This window comes from Dermacentor andersoni, chromosome 6 (assembly GCF_023375885.2).
Source record: "Dermacentor andersoni chromosome 6, qqDerAnde1_hic_scaffold, whole genome shotgun sequence".
NCBI classification, from domain to species: domain Eukaryota; kingdom Metazoa; phylum Arthropoda; class Arachnida; order Ixodida; family Ixodidae; genus Dermacentor; species Dermacentor andersoni.
This window is the reverse complement of record NC_092819.1, coordinates 3,643,708-3,669,748: the sequence shown is the minus strand read 5'-3', so window position 1 is coordinate 3,669,748 and position 26,041 is coordinate 3,643,708. Positions and strand designations below refer to the sequence as shown.

The 26,041-nt window shown below is 47.5% G+C and overlaps 1 protein-coding gene across 2 annotated transcripts in view; it reads left to right on the top strand.

Annotated features, from left to right (window-relative positions):
- Window positions 1-25,398, top strand: part of LOC126521611 (sequestosome-1-like) — a 39,177-nt gene extending 13,779 nt beyond the window's left edge. For both annotated transcript variants that reach the window (XM_050170306.3, XM_055065749.2), the window contains exons 4-7: window positions 7,073-7,274; window positions 14,525-14,793; window positions 20,189-20,336; window positions 24,325-25,398. In XM_050170306.3, coding sequence (XP_050026263.1) covers window positions 7,073-7,274; window positions 14,525-14,793; window positions 20,189-20,336; window positions 24,325-24,455 — 750 coding nt within the window. In that variant the 3' untranslated portion in view covers window positions 24,456-25,398. The remainder of the gene's footprint in view (window positions 1-7,072; window positions 7,275-14,524; window positions 14,794-20,188; window positions 20,337-24,324) is intronic.
- Window positions 25,399-26,041: the final 643 nt, after the last annotated feature.

The following is a 26,041-nucleotide window of genomic DNA, read 5'->3' as shown; positions in this document are numbered from 1 at the left end:
TGCCATCATGAAAAGCACCGGCAGCAGGGACCAAATGCTTAGTCTGCCTCTTACTTTAACGCATCTCTGGAACTCGAGATTATGCAACCTCTAGCACTAAATGGGCAGAAATACAGCGCATGATGCCATGCCATGTCGGCTTGCCTAGTATTTGCACACACAGCAAATTACCTCTAAAACGGGGCGTGCAAGCTGTGTATGTGCGCGGATTGTGTATGTGCTTGGCCTGCGCAGCCATGGCCGCACCGCGAGCTCTCTCCCCCTTTTTTCCCTTGCTAGATAGAATTTGCTGCACCAGGCTGAGAAAAACCGAGCAAAATTGCACCAAACTGCACCAAATTAATCTCGGAATTTGGTGGTATGTACCACTGCCAATTGCACTACTGCTGAGGCATATATGTGCACAGCCTGACCAGCAACGTGCCATGCATTTTTGTAATTCCTCCCCATGCACCCAATATCCTAGGTAGCGTGCAGTCAGTTCTCGCTCTCAGTGGCTGATGTGACGGAGTTCTTTGTACTGCACAGAACTGGCAGTATTTCTGCCCAATGTTGCCACAACACATAATTCCCTCCTAGTGTTTTTCCTTCCTCCTATGTTTCTGTAGGTGTGGCACAGCTGAAATGCTGAAGGGAGTAGCAGCACGAATGTTTGCTTTGAGACAAGCATGCACGCTCCCCGCTGTCAGCAAGTATGGTGGACTCTGTTTGTGTGTCTCAAGGCACACAATACCAGGCATGTTTAGTTAGTTCAGGACACACCTATTTGAACAACACTTGCCAAATAGAAGCACTTTTCAAATACTTATAGGTGCGCTTGTTTGGCCAGTGCAAGAGTGCATCTCTGTTCAAATAGTATATGGTTCACAGAGCTCTGACATAATACTTGCTGGGTAGGCGCAAGGTGTGTTCAGATCCACGTCTCATCTTCCATCACTCGCTTCAGACATGTATAAGGATGCCTGAAATACAGTGTAGACCGCTTATAACGTAAGTTGCGGGAGTAGTAAAATATCCGCGCTATAAGCGGTACCGCATTATAACCAAAGCATGCTTTTCGGATTTTGCCTATGCCAAACGGACCACTCACCTTTGAAACACAATTTATTACATATTTCACTCACACACACACATGCAACACAATCGCAACACAGCACAGAAACCAAGTTCTCCTGAGAAGTGCGGCATCAGCAGACACTGTTATTTTCGTCTGAAGATATTTTTAAACAGCGCTTCGAACAATGCAGTACATCTTCACTTTGCTGAGGTATTCCAAAGCGTCTTTGCACGGGACATCGTCGTCCGACTCGTCTTCGGTTGCGAGCTCCGCGCACCGGTGCGACGATCGCCTTATCCGTGCTCGCTTCCTTGCAGACAGGAAGCTCAGACTCACCGGCATCGACATATTCTTGAAAGGTGTCTGTGCCGGAAACAAACTTGCTTTCAATGAGGCCAGACCACACATCGTCGTTGTTGACCGTTTCATCGGCAACATCGTCGCTCAGCTCACCAGCGTCAAGAGCCTCTGCATTGCACACGAAGCCTGCTTTGTTGAAGCACTTGCTTATTGTGGTGGCTTTTACTTGCCACCACGAAGTGGCAACCATACCAATCGCGCCCCTTAAATTCACTTTGATGCTGCTGCTGCATGCTCAGCAAAACTCTTTCGCAGATGCATTTTTTGTAAAGTGCCTTTAAGGTTGCGATGACACCCTGGTTGAGCAGCTGACATTTTGCAGTCGTGTTGGCAGGCAGACACTTTAAGTTGACTTCAGTCAACTTTGGCTTGATGTTGTGGGCTGTGCAATCGTCGAGAATGCGCACGACCTGTCGCTTTTCTGCCACCATGTCTTCATAGAACTTGCAAAGCCAGCTTGTGAACATGTCTTGTGTCATCCACACCTTTTTGTTGGATTTGTATGTCACTGGCAGGCACTCTCACTTATTAAAGCAACACGGCCTCGCTTATTTTCCAATAACAAACAGGCGGTGCTTGTCCCTTCCATCTATGTTAGCGCAGAACAACAAAGGTATGCTTTGTTGAGGCCTTGCGGCCAGAGCAGGCTTCGCCTCTCAGCGCAAGAGTGCGGTTGGGTAGAAGGTTATAAAATATGCCAGCTTCGTCAGCATTGTATACGTCTCTGTCCATATACGTGGACAGCATGGTTTCCAAATGTAAGCGAAGCCAGACTTCGATGGACTCGTCGTTGACATCACCGCTTTCACCGCACACCACTTTGCAGCTGATGCCACGGTGATCCTTGAATCACTGGATCCATCCATTAAGTGGGTTGAAGTCGTCGTGGCCTAAAAGAGCACCAAGGGACTTGACTTTTTGTTGGAGCATGGGGCCACTCAGTGGGATGCTCTGAGCCCTAGCTTCACGGAACCATCTGAAGAGCGCTGCGTCTTTGTACTTCGATGTACGTATTCTCTTCCGTGACAGGGAAGACGAATCTTGCTGCAGTTGCTGCCGCAGTTTGTCCTTGTTCTTGTATATAGTCGACATGGTTGTGTCGGAAACGCCGTATTTGGCCGCCACCGACACTTTCTTCAGCCCACTTTCTATGGTCCTTATAACGCATTCCTTCGTCTCCAGCGATAAGGCATGCCTCGTTCTCACACCGCTTGAAGACGCCGCTGACACCATGGTGACAAAAGCCCGACAACACACGCGCACAGAGGACAACTACGACGCCACGAGATCACGACGTGCGCACACCAAATGCAGCAAAGAGACTGAAAAAAAAAGAAAAGAGTGCGCTGTTGCCGCTATCGCTTCTACTCCGCACTCCGCGTAGCGCGCACCCTGATTGGCTACTGCTATCGGCGGCGAGGAGTTAGAGTCGCCATCTGTCGGAAGCGCCTCCCTTGCGTAGTATGAGGGATCACGCGGCGCGCTCCTCATAGATTTTGCTTACGGCGCTCAATAAAAATGCCACGCGGCAGCCCTCCTGGACATTTATGTATGTACTCTCAAAACGAGGGAAGCTTCTGACTGTCGATATAATAACCTTGGGTAAACTGAAAGCACAGAATCGTTTACAGACGCTATCTATTTACTGAATACGTACAGTAAACGGCACTGCGCGTTGTCGCCGCGATGGAATCTCCTGAACCGGCTTGCATGAAAGGTAGGCAAATTTTGAGAGTAAACCATGTTAAATATGTTCTTATATGGGGTTGTCTGTATGACCAAATGGAGCATAACAGAATGAAGCCTCACTGCAGCGATCGCACAGGTCCGCAGCGACTGACTGCGCGTCTGCATGCATGTCCGCACACAATGTTTTGCTTTCGCTGTGAGTGCATTTTCACACCGTGCCGCGAGCTTTAGGGCGCAGCATATCAGCATTTGACAGTTCACTAGCAACCATTGTTGCGTGGATGATGATGATGAAGCAACATTTACTGGGCCCGAAATAAATCTGTGGTGCACACAGGCACCAGACGGGGTGGTTCCCTAGTTACGGGACCCATCTGTTCCCAGAAGCTCCTGGCTCCTGTCCGTCAGTGCGAGCTGAATCGGTAGGGCGGGGCTGGATAACATGGTCTCCCATCGCTCAAGGGGTTGGGGATTGGGGGTGTTGGTGGGGAGGGGAGGAGGGGGGGGTCTTGAGTTCTGTGCACTCTGCCAAGACGTGCGGCAGGGTGCCCTTTTCTCTTCTGCAAAAAGGACAGAGCATATCGTATTCCGCAGGGTACATGCGGTTCATGAGTACGGGAGGCGCAAGCGATCCCGCCTGCGCTCGACGCAGGATCGTCTGTTGTTGCCTGGCGAGTTTGGGGTGCGGTTCTGGCAGTCTGCACCTTTCCTCTCGGTACATCCGGGTAATGTCCCGAAAGCTGGTAACCGGGTGCGGTAGCTCTTCCGGCTCGTGCTCGGCCCGGATTGACATTTCTCGGGCATGGTAGTCGGCGATGGTGTTGCCTGCTACCTGCGAGTGAGCCAGGACCCACACGAGCTCTATAGCTCTTCCCGGAGGCTTGTGCTTGGCTAGAATGGCTCGGGCCGCAAAGGAGATTACCCCCCTGCGGAAGTTTCTGTAGGCTGTCTTTGAGTCGGTGACTACGGTGTCCACGCTCGGCTGTGCGAGTGCAAGGGCCACGGCCACATCTTCGGCAACTGCGGGGTCTCTTGTCTTCAGGGACGCGCTGACGATCAGCCTGTCTTTTGATGTAACCACTGCAGGGTTTGTTTCTTGAGACAAAGGAACGACAACACAATAGTGCAAACAATCACAAGGGCATTTATTGCACCTTTCATAGATCAATGCCTGCTAGCCGAGTTGCTATCCACAAAACATGCCGATCGGCGCGTGACAAATCTAGAAGTCCGACTCACCGCGACGGGATAGCGAGCGAATATGTTCGCCCCATGCTGGATCCCAACGCCTGGTCATTCGCGCGTACGGTCACGCGAATGGTGGCGCGTTCGAAGGAGGCTACGCGAGATGGGTCTCGCAGAAGCATGGATTGGCGCACGCGCGGCACAGCACGTCCGCACTGCTTGCTGTCCCGAACCAAAGAGGAAGCGCCTTGTCTTTCGGCGTCCAGGTAAACCTGCCTGTTGGCGGCGTTAGCAGCGCAACACTCGCGCCATCTCTCGTACTGCGTCTCAACCACTCCCGACCGCCGCGGGTGCCAGGCCACGCGAGTCGTGCGGGAAAACAACATATCAGGGGACGCGCGAGAGTCTCGTATCCCCACACCACCACCGCTGCACGGTCACTGTGTTTTCGGAGCGAGGCGTCCGCGTAGAGGACCCTGGGGTTCTCTTCCAGCTTCCGGGCTAGGGCTTTGGCTCGTGCGGGGCGCCTCTCGTTGTCCTTGCCCGGCGTCATGTTCCGGGGAAGGGGTTTTGTCTGAATGATTGTTTTCCAGTCTGCTGTAAGGACCGTCTTTATGTGTACTGGCTTGATCTGCCATCCTATTTTGCGTAGGACGGCTCGTCCGTGTTCCGTGTGACTGAGCCGGATTCTCTGATAAGAGAGGTGGTCTTTGATGAGCTCCTCCACAATGTTGTGGGCGTCCATGTCTAGCAGTTTTTGAGTGGACGAGTAAACGGGCATGCCCAGTGCTTGTTTCGTTGCCTTACGAAGCATCGCGTTTAGGAAGTCCCTATTCGCCTTCGTCAGCTGGAGATACGGGGCGGAGTAGGTAACCCGCGACACGACGAACGCGCGTACCAGGCGCATGGCATCGTCCTCTTTAAGGCATCGGTTTCTATTAGATACCCTCCGAATCATACCAAGTATCCGTTCGGTTGAAGTCTTGATCTTTGTGATGACGGCCTGTGCCTTCCCGTTGCTCTGAAGTAATAGGCCGAGAATCCTAATCTGCTGTGTTGGCTTGATGCGTGGACGCCATCAGAACTGTTAAAAAATAATTTCGTTATAGAGACTTGGACGCCTACGGCGACTGTGATGTGCCGTCATGACGATTCAATCTATTTTGTCTTCTAAGTTCTTGGACATATCAATATTATTTCTCAAGTTGTGTTGCACTGTATGTTTATTGGTCTTCTCAGCGTGCGATTTCCCTCTGCTTCTTTTTCGTAATCCAGTGCATTAATTCATAACAGAAACATGACCATACATGCCATGCCTTCTTTTTGTGTGCGTCTTACCTCTCCTTTTCCGTTCCAGTGAACTTGCCAGTGTCTAGCATCAGGTTCAAGGACCAACTGTCATGGTATTAACCGGGCAGCGGGCGCGGGCGAGTGTCTCAGTGCGCGTTTTCTGCTACTCGCCGAAAATCGCAGTCCCGGCGCCGTAGTAGAAATCTTCCTCGCCTCTGTGCTTGCTGCATACCAGAGTCGCAGCCAATGGCTGTCTGCCGGTTGTAAGTTTCGCGAGCCAAGCTTCACGCAGCTCCTTGTCCTGCGGCTACGTGTGAATAAGGCTGACACCGGGCTCTGTTGCACACGCCGGGCACTGTGGCACTGAGCAGTAGCCTACCATACTGCACGCCTCCAAAGGCAGCCACTATCTATTATAGTGCTTTCAAATGTTGTCGAGCAGACACCCAAGGCAGTAAAACCTAACCACTTTATCAGAACCGCAGTGCAGGTGGGACTTTAAACTTTCGTTTTTAGCTCGCTTCGGCGCCTCCGAAGCAGCCGACGCGGCCGCTGTGTCCACGTGATCCCTCATGCCATGTCACGCAGATGGTGGCGCCATCTCGAGGCCAATAGTGACGAAAATACTCGCCCTCCTTTTTCTAAAGTCTCTCGCCCTTCTCCTCCTTTTTGTCTTGCTTTTCGCCGCTGGTCACCATGCACGCGCCCACGCTCCCCCTTCTCTGCATTTGCATGCCTGGCGGCCGTGCGGGCCGTGCTCAATGCCTCCGAGAAAAGGCCATGCTCCGTGCGCCGATTTCATGGTCGTGCGCTTAAAGGAACCGCGTCATAACCAGTATTCTGCTTCACGCGCCTATGCATGCTTATACATTGAGTTCTATGGGAGATATATCGGTGGTCAAAAAACCAGTCCTATAACCAGTCCCGCGCTAAAAGTGGTGACGTTATAAGTGGTCTGCACTGTACTTTACAATGCGCTCTTCAATGTTAGGCATGCCTGTGAGACGAGCAGAAAGAGCAATCATTTTAGTCGGCACTATTTCGAAACTTAAATGAAAGGATGCTACTATTTGTCAATTCATTTATAACCGACCACGCCAAACACACAGGACAAGCCAAGCTAAAGCTTTCAAGCTTATCTTCACTCTGTAGGGGCAACTGTTTTTTCTTCCTTTATAAATGTCTGGTGCTCAGTCGTAAGGCAGCTTTGAAGGGCATATCCTCCTCCCCACCCACTCCCTTGCTGTCTGTGCCGACTAGGGCAATGACGAAGCGAGGAAAATGCCTACAAAGACAGCTCTCGATAAACTTGCAGTCATGTAACTGGCAGAGCACATTTGACCTCTGTTTAGGTTGCAGATTGTTGCAGGAGGATGCAGATTTGTTCCATTCATTGACTGTATTTTCATGTCGTTCCGTGTGTCTGCAGCAATGTGTGTAATAAAGACACTTGTGGGTGACCTCTGTAGAGTGCAAATTGATGTCTTTCAGCATCCCTTGTGGGCATTCCCTGGCTGGAAACGCCTGTGGCGCCACTGTGGCTACCCCCGAAGGGGGGGAGGAGGTGCCAGGGGCTGCCCTGCCCAAAGTGCCCGTCGCTCGGCACCTCACCACAAGCCAGACCAGAAGCAGCAGTACCAGGAGATCTTGCGTGGCATCGGAGACACCGTGGCCAACTTTCTTGAACCATTTGGTGAGTCCCTTTATCAATTTCCCTCGTTCATCAGAAGACTGGAATTCCTTACCTGGGGTCTATTCGCTTGTGCTCACCCTGATGAATGAATGGTCCTAGCACATCACCTTCATCGTTGTACCATACTTTTCTGTGTATAATTTTCCTCTGTTAATCCACTCCTGCTATGGCATAGAGTTTCTCACTATAACACCTAGAGGGTAATCTGGCGCCACCGTCTATGGGAGTTTCTTAAGGGGGCACCGTGCCGTCATGGGAATGACGGTATATGTGTCTGCGAGGCTCGTGTTGGCTGGTGTTGTAAGAGGCTTCGTCTAAAACGTGGATATGGCTACGCAAATAACGCATTCTCAAAAAAAAATCTTCATAAAATGTTTCCATTCATGCATATTACATTTTTACTCACCCACGATGCATGACCAAGCGAAGAAAAGCAAGAACAGACGACCAACTGTTTCAAAGCGAGCGCGAACCTTGTTGTCTGTCCTCCAACTTTAGCGGCCCGCTGGTACTTTTTACGTAACATGTAGTCGTACACACAATAACAAGTTCTCATAGTTAAACAAAACATGCTTTCGAGTAATAATAAAGCTAAAACAGCTTTTCGCGTACTGTTCTAGTAGAAAATGAATCATTGTGACAGACGGAACGGTACTTGCCAAGCGCGTCTTCAAGGTGTCCTGTCTCTACGAGAACGATGCCAATCCGAATCCACAACATACCGGCATTCCCATGCATACCACAGCGCAGCAGCGCCAGATTTCCCTCTAGGTAATGTAGTGAGAAACTATGTGCTATGGCGCTCATTGTGCTGCAGTGTGGACAAATAAATAAATTGTCACAGTGAAAATCGGGTCACCAGTAAGTGCAGACTATGGTGCACACTTTAATTGGAGAAAGTCTTAGCTCCTGTCTAAATACATGGGAAAGAAGAAATTGTTTTTACTTGACAAGCACTGCAACAAATTTGATAAGATTTGTTACATTCAGGGGTTGGGCTCCTATGCCAATTGTGCCATTTTGATACAAATGCAAATTCCTGTGCCAACCACAGAAAATTGTCGTAAATTGTGCCACGTGGCGCCAGGACGGCTTGGGTATGTGTGCTGCCGTGAACAGCGAGCGGATTTGTTCCCCGAAAAAGAGTGCAGCCATTCACATTACGTGCAATGGTGCCTCCCACACAGTTTCTCACAATTTTCGCACTGGACCTTTCGGTGCTTCCTGCGAGTAGCCGACATGTGCGTGGCCACTCCCGGCTGTTGTCCCTGCTGTCGCAGCGACCAGTGCACCTGTATTTAGACTGTAATGGAATACGGTTGAGTGGGTCCAGTGGCGCAGGGCTCCCCAGCTGAGGTGCAAAACAATGAAAGGTAGGGTTATAAAATAGATATTATGGATGTGCGCGCTGCAGCGGGTTCTTCGGGCGGGCGTCCCTGTTCCTAGGGATGGTGTAGCGTAAAACTATTCCAGTCTGTTCTTATGCCCATATGGGCAAGGCCAGAGCCATTCTGACCTATCATGAAGGGCCACTGGAGGACTTGGAATAAAAACAGATTGGAATAGTTTTACACTATACCGGAAACTTAAGCAGTAGGTCTTTGGAATCTCCCTGGTCTAGTGTGTAGATATGGCTTTCAATAAACAACAGTAGTTCATAATAACTCTGTATGGTGTATTGGCAAAGCGCATCTCTGGGCCCCTCACCCACACTGTCGAGACAGTAAAGTGAAATGTATTTATAAAAAATGTCCTTGGCTACTTTTTGAAATTTTGGCCGTACTATTGCAGAATGCATGCTTTGTGTGTGTGAATGCTTCCACTAATTAAAAATCTACACACGCTATTGCCAAGATTTGCATGCACTGGATGGTTTCTGTATCAGGGTAATCTGCTTTAGTATTCAGCTTAAGAAGTAGCTTAAGACAGTTATGTTGAATTCCAATGGCGGAGTCGGAGCAGCCGACAGACTCCGCGAGCGAGCACTCGACTCTGGCGTAGAGCAATGCCTCCAAATCCGCGAGTGGAACACAACCTGCGCCGCCGGAGCAAGGCGGAAGCGGAACTTCTATCGCCGAGTTACCCAGGATACCTTGCGTGTTGTCTTTTCCTCCCACTGTTGGCTCCCAGTACTGCAGCACCGGTCACTTGTCTCTTCAGCGCCGTTCACCTGTTGCTTTTTTAAAAGTGCCGAATGGATATCTCGCCAAGCGTGCAGCAGCTTTTGCTTCGTCGCGAGTCGTGACCGGTGGCGCCTCCCAGCAGGCAAACGTGGTAAAGGAAATACGTCACGCAGACTGCCGGTCCACTCCGCCGATTTTGGCGGAGCATCTTTTTCTGCTCCACGGACTGACTCCCGCTCTGAATCCACTCCGACTCTCTCATTGGAACACCTTACTCCCGCCCTCGCCCTGTCATTGGAACAAACTTGCGCCGAAACGAGCAGAAAAACTTGCTCCGACTCCGCCATTGGAATTCAACATTACAGTACAGCACTGCTTTTGGTTTATTCTGTCTTTTGTCATAGTTTCAAAGTGCTCTGCCATATTCAATTTTCCACCAACATTCAGATTCTCCTGCTCCAAACTGCTCCGAAATGCAATTGCATCTGCTCCAAACTGCTCCATAATGCAATTTTACTTGCTCCAAAAATTGCTCCAAAATGACTTTGGACAGTCTGTACCTTCAAAAGAAAGAAGTTGAAATCGGGTGGCTGAGGAAGATGTATCTTGTGCGAACTGGTGCCCACAAAAGCAAGTTACACTCAAAGTACAGCGACCGGCGAAATCTCGTCTGTAGGGCAAGTGCATCAGCTTATAAACATGTTTCATCAACGGTTCCAGAAAGTTATACACAATTAATGTCGCTCATACAATCAGATTGCACAAACTTCAGTGACAACAGACATTGGATTGAACCCTCAATAACATTCGGGAAATTTCTTATACATGCAGGCGCGCCCTGCGCTGAGCAATGACATTTCTTAAAACACTTTCATGAAGCATTAGCATTTGTCTGAATTAACCGGTGCGGGGCCGAATTCTGACGAACTAACAAAGGTTTGGTCCCGTAGACTAACATGCAGTTTGGCCGGGACCAATAGGGCCGTCCGAATCTCTGAATTAATGGGTGTTGAAGTAACGAGCTTTTACTGTAATAAAAATGCTTTGATAAGTGTAGGAGAAAGTTTGCAAGTTAAAATTGCGCTTATTACGGCGCCTCTAGTGGGAGATGTTACGCAAGCAGCCTTCAAGTGGGTATACTATGCTTGTTTTATTAGCAGTGCCGTGCAGTTGATTTTTTCGCCCTCTGTGTCCATTTGTTGAAATTGAGAATGTGCCACCCCTAGAGGGGCCAGCAAGGAATCTTGGAGCTGCTTGGGCTGCGCAGTGCAGTCGCTATGGTCCAGTCGTGTCTCGGAGGGGGAAGCGGTGTAGAGCTATAGGCGCAGCCTATTCTTGTGCGGAGGGGTGGAAGGGCAATGTGAGAGGTGCATGAGGCTGGCGATGCGAAGAAGGCTGGAAAATGAGCGCGCGACAGCTGTTGGGGTAGTGGGAAATTGCGCAGCGGCTCGAATTTTTCTTTCTTTTTCTGTTTTGAAGGATTTAGTGTTACCATTTGGCACGGGACACCCAGCAGGCAGACTTCATCATTCTAATCGATAATGCGGCATGAGGGCATTGTAGCATATGGGTTATTTCACCATGGAAAACATACGAAAGTTTATGGTACAGCAGCTTCACATTGTTATAACTAATATATTGGTAAAACTGGTATCGTTATAAGTGGGTTCGACTGTAAAACCTCGTTGATACTGTTACGGAGGGATGAAAAAAGAGAGAAAGAAGAAGATCGCAGGACGCTGGCTGTTGCGTGTTGTTGTTGGTCAGCCATCCTAACTACTCTGACTCGTTTTGTATATGTATTGTAAATACAATCTTCTATACCCCCAATATCCCCGTAACGTATTGGTGGAGGTTACATGTTGCTTCTCTCCCCATTATAGCAACCTGACCGAGTGGAGAACTGCGGAACGTTCCTACCGAACAATCGCAGAGATACTGTCGAAGTACATCTCCAACGATCACCGCGACTGGGGCGCCACGCTGGCCTACGTGACGTTCGCGTATAACTTGTCCCGACATGACATCGCAGGATATTCACCCTTTTACCTTTTGTATGGTCGCGACCCCACATTGCCATTTGACACCATCCTCCTTTCTGTGCCACATGTTACAAACTGAGTATGCATGTAAAGCCATCGATCGTGCTCACTTGGCACGTCAAGTCGCCCGATCTTGTTTGTTAGCCTTGCAGCATATACAAAAACAGCGTTATGACAGCTGCCATCGCAATGTTAAGTTTGCGCCAGGTGCTTGGGTGCTCCGCCTACAATGTGTCGAGACGGCGCTTCACCACCCGGGGGTCCTGTTAGGGAGGGATGAAAGAAGAGTGGAAGAAGATCGTGGCACGCTGGCTACTGCGTGTTGTTGGTGGTCAGCCATCTTAACTACTCTGACTCGTTTTGTATATATATTGTAAATACAATCTCCTATACTCCCAACATCCCCGTAACAATATGATCCCGTTATGCATGATTTCCTGGCACCAGTGTTCGCTGTGGAGAACACAAAAAAATTACCCGACACAGTTAAATTTTTTTTTTTACAACATGATCTCTTGGCAATAATGTTCGGTACATTGCCGAACTGCAATCGTATGATAAGTTTTCCGGCCGCTAGATCCCACGTAAACAAGAAAAGGCGCGAGGCATGTGCATCGAAAACTGAAGGTGCCGTGAGAACCGTTAGCCGCTTGCCACAGCAACTTCCCCGCAATACTGGCCCGCCCGTCTGACCTGAAAACGCAGACGCGCACTCGATTTCTTATTCGGGTACCAGCAAATCTCCTGGGCTGTTGCATGCCACATTCATGGCTATTGCCACCAACCCTATTGCGATAGGCATGTTCACCTATATGTTTCACAGCACATAGAGCGTAGTGTTGGAAGTGTACTGCACGCTTTTAATTAATAGGCGATAATGAAAATGTGCCGCCATTCCCTGCTGCAGGTGGCATGAAGTGAGCTTCATGTTTCGCTCTGGTGTCATCGTAGGTTCGGTGGTTATCAGTCTGGCGTTACCAACCAGCTCTGCCACTGTCTTAAAACACTAGGCAATAGGAAAATAACAATGTGAGTCTTGGGTCACTTGGGCTTGACAAAAGTGTCCCGTGCTGCAGCGATTTGTGCCACGGTGCACTTCAAAATTTCCAGACAAAATGCCCCTTCGTCCCCCTTGAAAAAGCTTCTGGCACAGGCCAAATTCAAGTAATGCAAACATAAGTTTGCCTAAGCAATAAAAACGGCAACACGCCTCTCAGGTCCAACCAGCACAGGGGCCCTAAATCAAGATTTAACTTCCAGCAGTCACTGGAATTTAAGTCTCTCAACGATGCAACAAACTTCATTAAGGTTGGTCCATGTGTTATCTCAGAAAAGCATTTCCGTGTTTTACATGTATTTTAACAGGCAGCATTGGAGTTGGGCTCCAGCTAAAGCTTCCTCTTAATAAATGGCCTTGGATGCACTAATGCCAAAGGACTAATCAAGTGCCAGAAATTTTGTTATTCTTTTCTTCAACCAGAGTTGCTCGTGTGTAAAAAAAAGTGAAGAAAAAGCATGCAGGAGTATGGAACTATGCTGAAATATCGCAACTGAAAGAAGAGGACACACAGTCGTGCTGTTTGAGCATAGTTCTAAAGATAATCCAACTAACCCTCACCAAGATGTTACTAGTGCCAAAGTATAATGAAGAAATTGTGGTCTCATTTGCAAATTCAGCCCGGTCCCTTCGTGTGTGCAGCATATCTGTCAGTTCCAGCAACAAGTTCCTGTATTTTCGTTTACTGCCTTAGTATTCTTGGGGTACCTCATGCACTTTCCAGAGGCTGTGTACCTACCTATCCATAGTGGCATACAACTTTAGAAGGCAGTGGCATTTGCCCCTCAAAGGCCTCCACCAATGGGCACGCACTCTAGACTGATGTCATGAGCTGGATGGCCGGTGGCCTCGAGGACAGAGAACATGGCAGCTTACGCTTCGAACTGGGCTATTTCACGTCAGTGGCACTATTTATTTAGTCGTGGAGGCAATCAGCTGCCGCACTTGTCATTTGGAAGGGGCCTCTCCTGCCTTCTTAGGTTCTACCCGACTGTATTTATCTGTTTCTTTGTTTCTGTCTATCTATCCACCTACATGGCTCACTATGTAGTTTGTGGTTGAATAGGCAGTGCATCAGGCTGCTGTGCTGAGGTAGCAGAGTTTGAAGCCAACCATCGGACCAACTTGGGTCACTTAGTGTGTGGCAGTGTGTACATACAGGCAGCTCGTCAACAAACTTCTTTCACGCCTACATGGGTCACTGTAAGGTGCGGAACTGGGTAGGTACCGCTGTTCGGAGAAACTCTTTGACACTGACTTAGAGCACTGGGTATGGGCCACTTGGTCTGTGTTGCCTCTCCAGTGAACCTCTTTAATGCTCAGCTTGGGTCACAGAAATGATCCCTTATATTTCGAGGCCGAGCGGAATCGAACCCACGTCATGAGGGTTCCTCAAGCACAGTAACCCAATGCATTAGCTGGCTGTGCCACAAATGTACTGGGTACCTGCTGCTTCTTAAGGAATTCCTTTCGCGCTAACATTTTATAGAGCTGCACCATGAATGCACTTCCAACTTGAGTCGCTGAGAATGTGCCACTGAACGTGTTCGCAGGCACCGTTGGGCCACCCCTTTGTCTGGGAGGGCTTCTCGGCAGTGCTACTAGATGGCGCAGTGTGTCTGAAAGAACTGCTAGAGAGGAGGCAGGTTACCATGTGACGCACATCTTGGAGTTTATGGGCATCGGTGCGCCACACAGGGAAGCGCGAAAAGGGAGTCCCACTGCAGTGCAATACATAACTCGTTTCGACGGTGGCAATATGTTGTGCCGCTATAGTGATTCAATGCTAATGCACTACTGTGGACAGTGATTACGAGGTGTGTTCTGCCGCAATTTTTGAACATTGAAATTTCACACGAATTTATTAACTTCTTTTGTTTTTGCCTTTTGTGGTTTTTCATAATGTGTCCTCACAGTGCCTGCTCTTGTGCATTATGAAGTGAAAGTTGTATTGCTGGTAGGCCCTGAACTTGTATTTGCTCCTCATATAATGGGCGAGTCACCTGACTAGTGCCGGAACTGCTGCAGGGATCACAGTCGATGTGCTGAACGACATGGCCAGCAACACTTCTCCACCAGAGCAGCCAAAGAAGGACAGTGCCACAGAACCCATGGACACCTCGGCGGAGTCGAGTGTTGCAGAGCCGCCAAAGCCTGTTCAAGCGGCAGCCACAGCAGCCGCAGCCGGCAACAGCAGTGCAACGACTGCTGTGCTGGGAGGGCCATTCAAGGCATCCGAGACCAACAGCGAGGGAGCTGCGACTCGGGAGACACCCAGGGCCTCTGAGCCTGCAGTGGTGAGTAGTCCCCAGCGAAGCCATGCCGTTGGAGCTGGCTCTGTGGAAAAGGCTGCTGATTTGTCCCAAGAATTGCTAACTTCGTGAAAAATAAAATTACCATTTTAGCAATTTTGTTGCTAGATTTAGCAATATTGCTGTGTTTTGTGACAAATTTTTCTATTTAGAAATTGGCCTTTTTCTTTAGTGACATGACAAAGCAATAAGCAACATATTAGCGACCTTAAGAAAGTTGCTTCGAAAATGGCTTTCTTAAAGGCACTTCATTGTTCAATGGCTGCAAGTAGAGTAGAACTTGTTGCTGGGCAAGTTGGTTGGGATCTAATGAATACATTATTGTGCCAAAAAAGGAAAATAAAGACTTCGAAGGGAGAGTACGAAACGACAGATTGAGTGCTGAACTTCAACTGATTTTATTCTTGCAGCAGAGCAGGGAGAATGAACAAATGTGCATGCGTACGTCAGTGTTGCCTACAACGATTACAGTGACGTTTTTAACAGTTGCAACTCGTTTTCAAACAGAAAAACAGAGGTATCACTAATACAACTCTTGCCTCTCTCTTTTATGTGATATGCCTCCAAAAGTTATCTTGCTAACGTATCACCACTCCTGCCAAGTATCTTTATCTCGCGCAGTAGTGTCTGGCATCTGCCTTCCAGGCAAACCGTGCAATGCGCAGGCAAATGCGGATTACCTTTGTTGATTACAGACAATTCATGCTCCCGGGCCCGGTGCCATTGCCATTGGCGGAAATCATATGTGAATGACAGCGATGCTAGAATGCATTGTCCCTATTGGTGCCTTTAAATAGTGCATTCTTCCGTTTACCGCCGCCACGTACCGTATTTACACGATTGTAAGTCGACTGGAATGTAGGTCGACCCCCCCAAGATCACATGCCTCAAAAAAAAAAAAAAAAAAAAAAAAAAAAAAAAATGAAGAAGAAGAAGTGAGAGCGCATTTCACACAAGCAAAATTTATTGCCACGGTTGATGACTACTCATCGTCACTGGAGTCCTCACTGGTGCTGCTGCCGTCACAGCTGCTGCGGTCCCACAGCACGTCGTCGTCAAGTGCGAGTCCACATTCGGCGAACGACCGCACCACAACATCGCGCGGTACCGCCGCCCACGCAGAGAGGACCCACCCGCACACAGTAGCCAAGGAGGCCCTCCTCACACGCCCGCTTGGGGTAAGGTCGGGGTTTCCTCTGTAAATCCAGTTGTTGTGTTCGCGGCGCAGCAGGTCCTTAAAAGGCTTGTTGACCCCCACTCGAAAGGCTGAAGCTGCCCCGTCAAGCCACCGGGGATTACAAGCATGTCCGTGCGCTCCTTATGAAGCACCGCTTTCACCTTGTCGGTGAGGTGGCCCTGGAAAGAGTCTAACACTAACAGGTTGGGGATGTCTCTCTTGAGGGATGCCCCCGGCCTCAGGAGCCACACCAGACGGTACCATTTCACTACCATATCATCCGTCATGAATCCCTTTGCATTTGCCCGTACCACAAGGCCTTTGGGAAGCACTTCTTTAGGCATCGTCTTTCTGTTAAACACGATGTACGGGCGAAGCTTGGTGCCATCCGCCAAGCATGACAACATGACCGTAAAACGCAGCTTTTCGTTGCCTGTTGTCAGTAGGTTTACATCGCGTGCTCCCTTAACGCTCACGGTTGTGTTACTGGTCATATCGAAGTATACCGGAGTCTGGTCAGCATTGCCGATCTGGCCGAGTAAGTACCGTCGGGAGTGTCGGAAGTTTTAGGAAGTGCCTATGGAAGGCGAGGACCTTATCCTCGTATGCGGCCGGCAACTTCTGGCACACGCTGGTGCGTCTACGAAGAGGGAAGCCGGCCCTCTTTATAAATTTAGAGGCCCAGGCCCTGCTGGCTTTAAATTCAGTGCTCAGTATTCCTGCTTCCGAAGCGAAGACACGGGCTTGTTGAGTGATCATTTCGCACGTGACCAGCAGTGATCGATCGCGTAGATCCGTCACGTACGCTGCAAGCTTCGTTTCCAGCTCCGGAAAGCGTCCGGACTTTGGCCCGCGAAAACCACGGCGCTTGGAGTCGCATGAAAATATTCCCTCACGCTGAAGCCGCCACTGCCGCACCACACATTCACTCACTCCAAACTTGTGTCCTGCAGCGCAGTTGTTTGTTTCCTCGGCATGGAGGATACCAGCCCGCTTGAATGCAGCTGTGAACGAGCGCCGACAGTTATTTGGGGCACTCATGACAGGCATGACGATTCGACACAACAGAAGCACCGACGATCACGTGGCTGACGTGGCCGTCGAAAAAATCTCATCTCAAAGAGAAGCTCTTCCATAGAGAAAGAAAAAAAAATGGCTCTTCCACCAACTACCAATACCCCCCAAACGGCGACTTTTCCATCAATGATCAATGCTCCCACAAGAGCCTTGCGCTCGCAGTGCGCGCAGTAAATGTTTCTTTAAAGAAGATAAAAAAGCTTCTGTACAAGCTCGTGAAATAACTATACGTTGTGGGTTGAGTGTGAAACTTTATTTGCAAGAACAAATTCGCTGCGAAATGACGACCATCCAATCAACCGGAAGCGGCCACTGCCGCACTGCGGGATACCAAAACGAGCTACATGCGACTGACGAAAGCGGCCGCACGCGATTTCTTTTACCTCATGAGTACATTACTCACATTCAGTGAGTGTTCTGTTGGTCTCTAATAATAAAATGAGTATTAGCCAATTCCTTGATTCAATTCACGCCGCTAACGTAGCCACGATCGTATCACATTGTTCAATACATTTCCGAACTCGATGGCGGGAGGTTTGTCGCTCTAGGTACGGTGGCCAATGGGCACAAATTGGGAGCGCCAACTTTCAAAGTGGGCATCGCCTGTATTGGCATCAAAATGCATGCAATACGGTAAATTATTGCGCTACGCTTCTACCGTAACCATAGAAACGTAGGTACAAAGTTGTAACCACGCCGTAGTGTCCCTGATTTCTCGATTTTCTAGCCGTTACTAGCGGTTCACGGTTCGGTTTCGATTCTAAGTCGACCCCCCAACTTTGGATTGTCAAATTTGAAAAAATGGGTCGACCTACAAGCGTGTAAATACGGTACCTTCATAACTGTGGAGTCACCATCCAGGATTGCCTCGATGGCGACTGCAGTTTCATTTGCAGCGGTTGTAGCAAACAGTAGTTTCGTTTTAACTCGGTGTGCATGTCGACTGCGTGCCTTTAAAGCTGCGTAGTTGCCATCCATAATCGCGTTAATAGCGACCGTTGTTTTGTCCGCAGTTGCAGCGATTGCGAAGTTACTCGATGCATGCGTTCGCCATGTGCCTTCAGAACCGCAGCAGCCGCGGTTTCGTCCGCAGTGGCTATGGCAAACAGTAGTTTCATTTTGACACAGCGGAAAGCTGGCGAGGACGATCAGCACTGGCTATATCGTGATGGACGGACAATCTGTTGGCAATCAGTTCATTGGTGAAAATATAATTGGGATGAGCTTGGCAGTAGGGAAAAGCATGTCAGATGAAGATGCCTGGAGCGGCCACACTAATCACTCACGAGATGACGAGAACTGCAGCTTCTGCACTGCTTTTGTGCAAAATAGAAACAGGATTTGCCAATCCATTCAGTAAACAAAAGCGTGTTGGTGTAGTAAGCATTTGTTTATTGTTTTCTTGATATCCTCGAGAATCCAGCTATTTTTTTTTTTTTTTTCGGTCCCGTGAAATCCGAATTAACGAGGTTTTACTGCATTTCCAGCAGCTTGCAGAATTTGCAAAAGAGCACTGTTTAAAGATTGAATGCACTGGCGGCAAGCTTCCCGCAGCGGTGTGCACACAGTGTCCTGCCGGCCACACGTGTGGACCACATAAGCGGGCCACCGCTGTTGGCTCGATGCCGATGAAGTGGCAAAGGTGTCATCCGTGCCACTAGGCATAACCAGCCTGGTGTCACCGCACGAGGGCACGTAATCGTGTGGCTATTTTCATATTTCTGGCGTAACCATTATGACACGGAAAAAATATTTACGCAAGTCGTAGCACACTGAAATTTGCACGGACAGCAACTGAATTGGGTGTTTTAAAACACAATTATTACTTTTCTATCAAAATTTATGTCCTCAATTCGGTAATTAAAAAGTTAATTATTCTTATCTAATTACACGGCAGCGGTTATGGGCAAATGGGATAAATTTAAGTTCAAGGCACGATACGGTAGGACTATTTCAGACTATTTGTCTGAAATACATCATGCAAATTTGTCAAGCAGACAACATACGCTGGGTGTGCAGAAGCAGAGCTGCATTAAAGCACACTGTAGGGTCTAGGCGACACTATGGAAGCGGTCACGCATCAAATCAACACTCCTGTGCCTGCTGCAGTAGCTTTGCGCCTATGGAATTTGCATGTGGCCACGGGTTTGATCTTGACCGTGGTAGCCACATTTCGAAGGGGGTGAAATAGAAGACGTACGTGCACTTAGATTTTGGGACATGTTACAGAACATCACGGTGTCAAAATTAATCTGTAGTCTGCCACTTTGGCATGCCTCATAATCTGATTGTGGTTTTGGCACATACAGCCCCATAATCCAATTCAAGTTTAATACTCCTGCCATGATGCGATGTGCCATGTGAGGCAATGAATATGCTCAAACCTCTTGGAGGTTAGGAAGTACAGTGCACAACAATGCTTCAAGCAAGTGCCTCCCCATGTGTGTTCTGTGTCCTATACAGACAAACAGCAGTGGGGCATGCAAGGTAACATTTAGAATCAACTCACCACTCTCGTGTTGGACTAAACATTGAAGAAACTGAACATTTGCCGTCAACATTACCGCTAATTATCATCAATCAAAGCAGACGGCACAGAAAGCTTCGCTTACATCGATTCCTACAGTGTGTGGGATCCACGTAATTTTTCTCTTGATGTCAGCTAGAATATCGGCTAAACCTATTACTATTCTCCACACATACTGGTTACAAAGAATCCCAGAAGTAGAAACATCACAATTTGCGGCTGTTCAAAACGTGCTACCTACATAAATGAGATGTTATATTGAGAACAAGCCGGAAAGCATAGAAAGAGAAGTGTTGATATGATTGCCTCGGCTGATGCCTGAAAGCGGACAACCAGTGACTCACTTCCGCCTGCATGCAAAAGCTCCTTGGCATCATCCAAGCAAATAAACGAAAAATTACCCGTCGGCATAATGTTCGTCTGTTTGCAAGATAGATACTGTAAGATCATTAAAGGAGGCATGTAAAAGACGATAATTTCGTTATGATTTAGAATTAGCACATGCAGAACCTTGTGACATCCTTCAAAATATTTTGGCAGGGCCTTGAATTTTAAAAATTTTGTTTCACTGAGCCAGGTATGTTCCTGCTGTGTTGCAGGAAGTTGAAGTGCCCCCTGGCTGGACTTTGTTGAACGCGCTGCGGGACTCTCTCATGAGTGATGACAACGGCCTACCCCATCCCATGAGCCCAGAAGTGGTACCAGCAGTGCCGATTCTGCCAGCTGCTCAGTCTGGAGACAACCCTGGTGAGAGCCTGCCCAAAGCCAAGTGATGTCTTTTTTTTCATAGATGGTGCAATCATTGACTTTCCAAGGGAACCCATGAAACAAGTGTTTCTGAACCAACATTTCAGTTCTTGCATCTTTGGTCTCGTGCTTTGATTAGTTGAAGCAGTGGCTGGGCCAGTTAATTCATGAGGAAAAAAATGTAAATGCACCGTTTCTCGGCTAGTGACCTGAAGTAGCGGTCTAACACAGGCTTGAAGTTCTCGCGATAGCTCTTCATGATGTCATGATATTTGCGTAGTGTATGACCGGTTTATAGTTTCATCAATAAATAAGGACTACATTGCTTTTCTAAAAGATCTGGAGACTCAACCCAGTGTATTTTGATACGTTTCTGGGAAAAAGGCCCAAATATGCAAAAACATTTTTTAGGTCCATTACATCATACTAATGGACCAGTGTTGTGGTTAGGTGCAAAATTCAACAATGAAAAATTTGCTCTTCCTTTTCTTCATAAATGACTAACAGATAATTCTTGGGGTGTGCGAATATTAAAAAAATTTCGAATATTATTGAATAGTATATTTTCAATATTCGTGTTTGATTCGAAAATTAGATATCCAATAGAATATTCGAAACAAATCAAATATATTGCTGGCTGTGCGGGAGCAAACATGGTTCTTAGCGTTTATTTCTATCTAATCTAAGAAAAGGTGTCTGATTTTGTGCTGAATTTTGTGATAATTTCATGCTGCTGGCGAAATTTTGCCTGTAAAACAAGCTTAGCCCCTACACAGCCAGCCTCTCAATAGCAGGGGGCAAGGGTTTGTGAACAGTGAGGATGCACTCTTTTGCAGGTTGCACCCCGAGTCCTGAGCTTGTTGCTTGACAGCAAATGTGACACGTTATGGCTTGTACAGGGTAAAATGGCTCAGAGTTTTTGGGAAAATGATGTGGTATAATAAGGCACAAATTGGCGAGAACAGACAGCTAGGGGAAATTACTCAATTTTCCAAAGCTTTTTTACTAATCACAATGTAATTGCAATGTTCCAACATGTTAGGATAAACCAACTTGCTAATAAATGCATGTGCATGTCATTATTCAATATTCGATTTGTATTAGAAAATTTTGATAGTCACACGCCCCTAATAATTCCACCAAATAAGTATAAAATCAGTTTCTGAATAAACATTTCACCAGATTAAACTAACTTAGCTTTGCTTTTTAGTCTCCTTTCAGCAGAAGCCTTGGCAGAGTGAAATTAGTACAACGAAGAAAGAAAGCACCGTTGTTGTGGCTACACTTTTCTCATGACCAGTTCAACCAAAGCATGTGGCTAGAGGTCTGTTGTTGTGGAGAGAAAAATAACAGCATGCACCTAGGGCCTGGAAACTGATGATATTGGCAGTGTTGATTACACCACCTGGTCAGTTGTTTCCTGTGAAGCCATTTGGATCCACGGTGGGATGTTGCCACCAATGCTGGTCAGAGTGTTTGTTTGGGCTATTCACTTTCATTGACAATCATCGTCAGTGGTCCCTGCATTATTTCTTCCTTGTTAAACTGCTCCAAATTTGGAATTTGGCAAGCGACATCGTCACTTGGCCACTGATGCACTGCTGATGCTGGTGTGAGCATGCTAGCCGGTGCTGTTCACCCTATGGAATTTTCTCTAGTACGGTCAAACCACGGTAAAACGAACACAGATGTAAATCGGTAAATAAAAGAAATAGTCTCACGACTTTTAGAGCGTAATGGGTATATGTCAATAATGAATGTAGGATGTGATGAAGCTATTTTTGTGTTGGATGTGACTTTATTATAATAAGGTTCATCAGCACATAGAGTTGCCGGCTGTTAATTCTAACAGCTTCGCGGCACCGCCACTGGCCCCATGGACTTTAATATATCAATCGCACTTCCCGTCTTGAAATGGTACAAAATGACGCAGCACATTTTATGTTATCTAACTACCATTGCACTCGGCAATGCAAGAGGCACTGCACGACGCTCATAGACGGCTTTTAAAGAAGCTTGCGTCCCTTTTCGCCTCTAGGCATTCAAGCACAAAGGCGGCAGCCCTTGTAGAGCTCGGGGTACTTACCTTTTAATTACGTACACGCTAGCTCAGAGTTATAAAGAAGGGGGGAAAAGAAGTGCCTACATGCACTGTGAACAAAAAGTATGGACTGCCGTTTCATCGCGTCTGTCTAAACCATATGTGGTCACCATCGGGGCGAAAAAAAAAAGAGGCAACAAGAAAACAGCACGTGGGGACAAATTGGCTCCAAAGAATGGAACTTGAAAACGACAGATGGAAACAAACGGCAATTCTGAGGCACCAACGGACATGGCTGATTCGAGCGATGCAGACCTTTTTTTTTATGAAAGTACGCGTCACTTGCGACGATGAATACCTTCGGCTTCAGTCCATAGTTTCTTCCCAAAGAAGCCTCCTCTTTGTCGTGAAAATCCTTCATTTTATCATCCCAAACAAGTGGACACTGCACAACTTGAGTGATGAACAGCTCATTGAAAATTGTGCGAGACATTGCGAACTGCCAGCGGACGTCGTCTGCTACAAAATGTCATCTGCTAGAACCGTCTGCTCGAGCAGGCGAGTTCCCCGATTCCCCGCACCGCCAGCGCTTCGGCCATGCCCCTGCCACGTGATCTTAACGTCACTGGTTGCTGCTCTCGCTGCTCGCAAATTTTCCCAACTATTGCAATTGTGATCGCAGCAGCGTGTACCGCTCGAAAAACTGGTATTGGGAAAGGAGGCTTGCTCACGCGACGGGCACCGCGCCGTTTCTAGCCCAAAATCGATTGCATGTGAAACAGGCTTTAGTTTGTGCCTTGCGCCTTTCCACACGCTTGTTCAGATCGGACATATGGGCATCTTGTTTTTTTAATTTGAACAATAACTTCATCGTACCATTCTGACAACACCTGCATTGAATTTTCAGTGCAATCCACGGTACATTTGATGCTGTCAATAGTGTCTATTTTTGATTTCATTGTCATCAGCAAACCTAGTTTTAGATTAATATAATGTCTGCAGTTTCATCCGCCAAGTTGAACTCTGTTTTCTCAGATTCATTTGAGGCATCAGAATTGTTTCGAGCCTTGGTGGTTCAGCTATAGGGCATCTCCATGTTTTTTTGTTTTTTTTTGGCGGCATCTGACTTCTTTTTGTGCATAGATTCATTTACTCCTACGCGGGTGCCCCAGTGTTGACTAAAATTGCACTCGCAACAAGTGATATGCATCCCTACATCGGGAAGGCTATCATGGCAAGCAGTGCACGTGCATTGCTTGTCCTTGACCCTTTTCTGAGAAACCTGCATGAATTTACATTTAGAAACAATTAAATTTAGACATGTGCCATAAAGTGCACCAATTCTCAATTTTATGCAAGTCATCCTGAAGTTTAGACTGATCACTGCTGGAAGCAATTCTCCGATAAAGGACGCAGTCATCTGCAACAAGTCGTATAGTAGAGGAGAGATTATTTGGAAGATCATTTATAAATATAAAAAACAAGAGGACCTAGAACCGACCCTTGGAGAACGCCTGAACTGTCATATCAACACTTCTGTTTGCAGACCCTTACGCATATGTTGAGTAACGGGAAGTCTCGCGAAAGTGATCGCGTTATCAGTGTCGTTCATGGACGCCAATGCGTCCGGCCAGCGGAAGTGATTGTATCCGTGAAAGCAATCGACTGAAAATACAGCACCGTAGGGCAAATCGTTGTCCGGAATGCTCTTGTTCGTAGACAACTGACATGTCCTATGCTCAGTTAGGCAAAATCTGGCAAATGTGATTGTGTGCCAGAAAGTTATTGCCGACTCATGCAGCACACTTCATGGTGAGCCTTGCTTGACTGCATTGCTAATGGAATTTTGCCAATAAAATTTTGGTTCCGCGAAAGTGTATTTTTCTGCTTTCCTCCCCGATGTCGTTATTGCGGAATTTAACTGTAATGGTATCCATTCCTCCGCAGTGGACATTGCCTTGGGCCAGATGCTGGCCATGGGATTCAACAACGAGGGCGGCTGGCTGCGTCAGCTGCTCGAAGTCAAGCATGGAGACATTGGAGCAGTCCTCGAGTCGCTCCACCCTTCCCCCAAATGAAGCATTCTCTGGTTCACTAAAATTGCAGGGAATCAATGAGTGATTGGAGTGCGATGTCCAAGCGTATTTTATTACAATTATGATCATTATTGATGCAGAGCAGCAGTTATGCACAAATTCTTACACCATTCATGTGTGCGTTGTTTGTTCAACAAAGTAGCTTATGTCACCGCCCGATGATAACCTTGAGCACATGTGCCAGCGTTGGCTTCATGTTGCATCAGAGGACCAGATCCTTATTTTCCTTGGACAACTTATTTACTTAGGCAGCAGTAATTTGCAGCGTGACCATGTATTAAGTGTTGGTTTCAACTATTTTTTGCAGAGCATCTTTTACATTCCTAAAAACACAGAAGCTTGTAAGACATGATGAATAACTGCACAGCGCAGAAGGATTAGGGCAGATAAAAAGAACAGACGGGACAAGCGCTGTTCCTGTCTGTTCTTTTATAGCGTAGCTCTTAGGCAAGCGCTGCATTGTCCCTTGTAATTGAGCAAAAGATGAAAGCGAATGCGGAATACAGCGGGGAATGAAAGACGTCAGGAGGAAGGCAGAGGAGATGATCTCCAGATAAGCGAGGCAGTGGCACCACACTTAGTTCCGTTCGCAATGTGCCACAGAAGACAGGCTGTCCACACCAGCCAATATATTGAAAAATGAAAACGCATATAGAGCTGTGCTCAAATTTCGCGTTAGGGAGTATCGTAATCGTCAGTTAATTTGTTTGCCTGTCCTCGTTCTTTGGTGCTGTACAGCTGTTTCGTCTTTTATAACTTTGCTGTGATTCTCTCAAGTCGTAGTGAAACTTTGGCCAGTACTTTCTCAAGCCTTTATCAGCAATGTTGCTACAGCAGTGCTTGCAGCATAGTATGTCATTATGTAGGGACTGCTCTGAACTGCACATGTAATGATTAAGTGCAAATAAAAGTGTTTTCCATTCAAGTGGTGGGCATGGATGTGATATTCAGAAAACCTATTTACTCAAAGCTCTCGCTCGGCGCAATGCGAGGGACACCACCATGCCTAGACAGACCTCGCACTTCAATATAGCTCCAGAACACGTCACAAATTGCAATTTCCTTATTTGGCACATTCAATGTCTGAATGTGGAGGTTCATTTGTCTCGCATTTTGTCACAGAAACAGTTGAAGTGCAGTGATTTCATCAGTCTGCACCTGGCGACAATTTTGTGTGGCAGCACGGCTAAGGCTACGTGGGTGGAGCCTACGCACATGTGTTACTACGCCAAGTAGTCCGACTGTTTCACCTGGGGTATTGGTTTCGATTTCACCAGCACATTCCACGAAAGCACGTTGTTCATAACGTTGCCATGTTAGCATGAGGTGAATATGTGTTTGTGTGATTTGTAACAGTGGTATAATTTGTGAGTAATCATAAAATTTAGGGATTCGGCTATGACCTTGTCTGCAAAAGGTGCTATGTATGTCATCTTTTTTCACTAATGCCTTCAATTATGCGCTTTGCAGGTGCGTATGTATGTGTACGTGCATACGTGTGTGTGTGTGTTGTAAAGGAGAGAACAGAGACAACACCCGTTCACTGGGCCAGCTGTTCTATTCTCTGC